Source organism: Acipenser ruthenus, chromosome 9, assembly GCF_902713425.1.
Source record: "Acipenser ruthenus chromosome 9, fAciRut3.2 maternal haplotype, whole genome shotgun sequence".
NCBI lineage: Eukaryota > Metazoa > Chordata > Actinopteri > Acipenseriformes > Acipenseridae > Acipenser > Acipenser ruthenus.
Genome location: NC_081197.1, coordinates 40042012 through 40047525, shown reverse-complemented (window position 1 = coordinate 40047525; position 5514 = coordinate 40042012). Strand labels below are relative to the sequence as shown.

General features: G+C 32.1%; 1 protein-coding gene across 1 annotated transcript; it reads right to left on the bottom strand.

Moving 5' to 3' along the window:
• Positions 1–1077: 1077 nt before the first annotated feature.
• Positions 1078–4685, bottom strand: LOC117972839 (helix-loop-helix protein 2-like). Its single transcript, XM_034923169.2, has 2 exons — positions 4076–4685; positions 1078–2900 (listed from the first exon to the last, which is right to left on the bottom strand). The coding sequence occupies exon 2, from the start codon at positions 2870–2872 to the stop codon at positions 2504–2506; it is 369 nt and encodes a 122-aa protein (XP_034779060.1). The 5' UTR covers positions 2873–2900; positions 4076–4685; the 3' UTR covers positions 1078–2503.
• Between the last annotated feature and the right edge of the window lie 829 nt (positions 4686–5514).

Below are 5514 nucleotides of genomic sequence, written 5' to 3'. Positions count from 1 at the left end.
CACATTTAATGTATCACATTTGGAGTTAAACTGTTATTTTCTTATGTTACTTATGCAAGTTAAAGGTTCGGTAACAGTTAATGTGTTGATTTCTTCATTGTACAATATTTCTCCTGCATACTCAGTAATACTGGATGACTTGCTTTGCTTATAATTTTCCATCTCGTTTTTCCCACGGGAGGTGACAGACGGCCAGTAATTTGGTTGTCTTGGTTCGTCTGGAGTAACACCTGCGCCCTCCCTGGGGAAAGAACATTTTCAGCCAAAAATTAAAAAAATAAAAAGAGAACACAGCCATTGACAATGACCATATAGTCTAAAAACAAAATTTGTCATATACTTATCCTGTAAATAGTGTCAATTTCAGTGGCCCACAACACAACCAGTAGCTTAAAAGACAACAAATTAATAATAATAATAATAATAATAATAATAATAATAATAATAATAATAATAATAATAATGTGTAGTCTTTGAAATTAGCAAAAAGGGAAACCACCCACTGCCTAAACAAATTTATGTAATATAGATATTCATCGAATTACAAAAATAAACTGAAATCCACACTTTCAAATAAAATGTTATATTTAAAATCAGCAAAGTAAAACTGTTGACTTCATAGCCAGTGTCAATTTGTTCAATGGATTTCACAAATAGTAGCGCTGTCCAACAGCTATTCCAAATAGCAGTCCCCAAATATTCAAACTATACGTTACAACACCCTTTTCTCTACAATTAAAACAAAACTTTCGACGAAGTTTTAACAAAATCAGAATACAATTGAATATTGGCATATTGAAGAAGAAATAAGTGGCTTCAACTGAGCTAAATATAAGGGATATATAATTAATTATATAATATACGCCCTATATAAAATTATATAATTGAGTTAAATGTAAACGTAAATTTCGCTCAAGGTTTGGAGAAAGTGCATAGATTCGTTTAATATTTTAACATGATGCTTTATGTGCAGCATTATGTGCAAAAACACTTTTAGACAACCTAATGGTAACTTTTTGCATTTTGTAACTGTAACTATTGGAAAAAGTTAAACACAAAAACAAGAGAGACAGTATATATTTTTTTATATATTTATTTTCAAAACAGCTCGCCATTAAGGATATGAAAAACTGTGTTCATTAGAAACCAGCTTAATATAGCTACCTCACTACAAAATATCATGTGCTATAAAGCAACGAAGACACAGTAAAACCCCTGAAGACAAAAAAATCTTTGGCTAGCAGATATGTCGTTTTTTTCCTATATAAAAATCAGTTATTGTGTTAAGAGGTTCACATCAGAGACGCCGACAATAAATAAACACATAAATACAAATAACATTTGAAAACTCCTATTTTTGGTCGCAGCAAAACAAAGGCTGCCTGGAATTTTTCTTTAACATGACACGCGTGTTTTTCAAAGTGGCATATATTAAATAAATAAGTCGCAATTTATTTATTTATTTATTTAGGATTCTTATTTATTTATTTTAAAAGAGCCAAATAAAAATCTAAATTTGTTACCACTTTTTGGACAATTTAAAGGTGGTGATTAAATGACATACATATGGTATGCACACCCTTTTCAAAACATGCTGAAAATGTCATTAAATTCCAAGAAACCTTAAAACGTTTGCAATAAAAACTACATTTCCAGACACTGCTGATATCAACAAGTATTCTAAGGGTTCTGCCCAAAGTGAAGTGCTAATCGTAGAAGAAAATAATTCCTTAAGAGACAATTCAATTTACAAAATATCTTAAACAGAAACGGACCACTTACAAGTGCAATAGAAGAGCAAAATATCACTTTTATACCCCAAAAAACACGGACTAAAAATATAAATAATTATGCAATAGACATTTAAAAATGTAAACAATGGACTGTAAAAACATATTGGCACAAATTATTATTTTTTAAATACCAGCACAACAAGACACAACTATAAATAAATAAATAAATAAATAAATAATACATTAAATAAATAAATAACAGAAATAAAATATAAAATATTAAGGTCACAAATTTATGTTTTTGGAAAGAAGTGGCACTTAGCTTGGAAAATATCTGATGTTTCTTTTTGTTTTTTTCCCCTTTATGGATCTTTGCCAGATTCTCCCCCTCCCCCCATTAAATATAATATTAAGGTCACAAACATAAAACAGTATATGCGACAAGTTCAAGTTGCATTTGACAGCCTGCAAAGAATTACTGTGTTCAAGTTAAACAAGATTATTTCTGTGTTTTTTTTTCCTTTTTTTTCTTATTGCATTATATGCGTGTTTCATTTTATTTCATGTTTTCGTTTGTCAACATAAGAAACCCCACAGAAAAGAATCATTTGCAATGGCCGGGGATGTATTTGTCGTTCTTCTTCGGTTTCTTTAAGTTCCACACTGCATAGGCCTACTGCAGGAGTCAAACGCATTTTTCTTCTAAAATAAATCTTAAGGTTTTGCGATATTCCCACCTTTAAAATATATGTATTCTATACCATTCCTCTCTACACGTCCAGAACATGGTTGAGATAAGAGATGTAGCAGATTGCCAGCCTGAGGATTTCAATTTTTGACAGCTTCTTGTCAGGGGGAAGGGTCGGCAGTAATTTTCTCAATTCTGCAAATGCCACGTTGAAAGCCTCCACGCGGATCCTCTCCCGCGTAGCGTGTGCCGAACGGTATTTGGCTGTGGCTCTTCGTCTCCTGCGCTTCTCTTCCCGGGTAAGGTTCTGTGTAGCAATCGTTCTGATCCTTCCCTCTCCATCTCCCGGGTCGTCTGAAATGCAGCCTACTTTCATATCATTTAGCACAGATTCAGCGTCAGACTGAGCCCACGGGTGGTCAGAGTCCGTCTGGTCAGGGCTTAGCATCATATTCAGCGTTTTAAGTAACAAATATAGCCTAGAAACAATGGTGGATGAAAACGAAAATAAGAATACTGTTAATATAGCAATGGTGTAGATAGATAGATAGATAGATAGATAGATAGATAGATAGATAGATAGATAGATAGATAGACATTTTGCATATTGCATTGAGTTGAACACCTTCTAGTTACATTTAGTTGTTAAACTAAGCGAATTTAAGTGTAATGAATTAAAGGGATGTTAAAATGGATCTGTTGCAAACTAGTTTGGGGAAAGTTTTCAAATTCAGTCCTACAGCAAAATACGTCAGTTACACATTATTGTATTCTTCAATAGGATTTATTGTAAAATGACAACTCGTGCATTTTAGACAAAAACAACAAATAACAGGCAAAAAACAAAACAAATAAATAATGTGTTAAATAAAACAGTTACATACAATATAAATTGTAACATGGCAATTTTTTTAGACCTATATCAATTGTAAATGCTTGCTAAAAGTGCATAATAAAGCCTGCCTCCTGTCTCCCTGATTTATCAAAATGTTCACATAATACTAAGAAACTTTATTCTTGTGTATAGCAGGCTTTCGTTTTCTTAAAGTATGATTGTATATTATATTAACATGTGGGGTCTTTGTAATTTATCAAATAACTGGAAGCAAATAATACGATTTTTTTTTGTTCTGCTTAAAAACGATTTTTACATTATGTCAGAATCCATATTCACAAAGTACCATCTGTCACTTTGAAAATATAAAATCCACAGCTTTAGCGGGTGACAGTGTCCTCATCACCAAAATATATGGGCAGAAATTACAAAGGGTTTTTACATTTCTTTTACAACAATCTATTAAAAAGAAGACACATACGATACATCGATAGAAAAATTAAAATTAAATTATAGTCTATATTGTATTTTTTGTTCCGCCCAAAGATCTTAACACCTTACAATCCAATCAGCGATTCATTTACCATCAAAGGCATAATCTACTTTACGATTGTACTATACTGAAGTTTTTTTTGAGCTGGGTAATTTTCTTTTCGTATTTGTTACCTTGTGAAAACAACGACATTGAAACGAATATAGTTCATAAGGTGTATAAATAAGTGAAAACGAATACGCAATAATAATAATAATAATAATAATAATAATAATAATAATAATAATAATAATAATAAAATGTGAATTGCATCAAGACAAACTTACCAAATTATTCTCTCTAAGGAATAGATTCAAGGTGGTTCTCGAAGTTCCTTTCAATGGAAATCCCCACAATAATGCTTAAATCAAGACAAGGGGTTTCTTTGGTTTCTTTTACAATTAAACATTGTTTCCAGTTCTTGGCATGGTCTTAAAAAGTCAACAAAATTAAAATAATGCTTTAAAATTAGCCAGAGAGAGGGAGAGAGAGAGAGAGAGAGAGGGAGAGAGAGAGAGAGAGAGAGAGAGAGAGAGAGAGAGAGAGAGAGAGAGAGAGAGAGAGAGATCTATATAATTTTAAATCTCTTGTTGACTTTGTGATAAGATCTGACGATGTTCTTCCTCTTCTAATTCCAGTGGAAACAATAGAGATGGTTGTGGAGATAAGGTCTGGTGAAAGTGGAGAGATTTCCTCTTCTCTGATAATACAAGATAAGATTCAGAATCTATTGGAAACGTAGAAATCCTCTCCGGTCCTGTCAGTCTCAGTTTGCAGATGGCAACAGATAAGATTAAAATGATGCCCCTAATAAAGCCCAGCCGGAGTGACGCCGCAGCTGAATAATTGTGTGGCTGTGTATTGTCTCTCTCTCCTGGCACCAATAGAGTGAGCCTGGAGATGGTGTAACTGATAAGACCTGGGAAGGGGACGGAATTTGTAATAAATTGCAATTTAATGAGAAATCCTATTGGGTAGTAGGCCTGGCCCCAGTCACTTAATTGGCCCTGACATCTGTCATGGTGTGGGAGTTTTCTCAGCCCCAAACATTTCTATAGATCATCATTCCAATAGAATGTGTCTCAAATATTACCGACAGGTAGGATATGCGTTCTAAGTAGTGTTTGGAAATGTTTTTTGGCTATTTTAATTGCACTTGTTCAAGTCAATGATCATTCTGAAAGTCGTGAAATAATTACCAACTGAAATGCATTTTTGGACATCAACCAATAATGCTTTGTAATAGTTTATCTCAACATTTCTTACAACAGCTTTAAAAAAAATAAAAAAATGATATTCAGTTGCATGGATATACTACTACTACGACTACTACTACTACTACTACACTGCTTATATATATAATATATATATATATATATATATATATATATATATATATATATATATATATATAAGCATTTACATTTATGTATAGTCAATAATTTTACTACAATTGGAAACCCAGGTAACCCATGATTCAGTTTGTAGAATTAGCAGTTTCCCTAAATGAGTCAATGTTACAACTTTTTAAAACATATCTATAGCTTTAAAAAAAACAAACACACATAATTTCTGACAAATATCAGTTTGAAAAACACAAATTACAAATTTAAACATACACAAGAAACAAAACAAACAAAAAAAAAACAACTATATAATAGGTACATATTAAAAATGCAGCACCATTTTTAGGGGAAAAAAGTGTATAAAAGGTTTAAAATGTTGC

Excerpts from the sequence above, each read along its gene's own strand:
- LOC117972839 (XM_034923169.2), bottom strand. The coding sequence starts at position 2,872 with ATGATGCTAAGCCCTGACCAGACGGACTCTGACCACCCGTGGGCTCAG.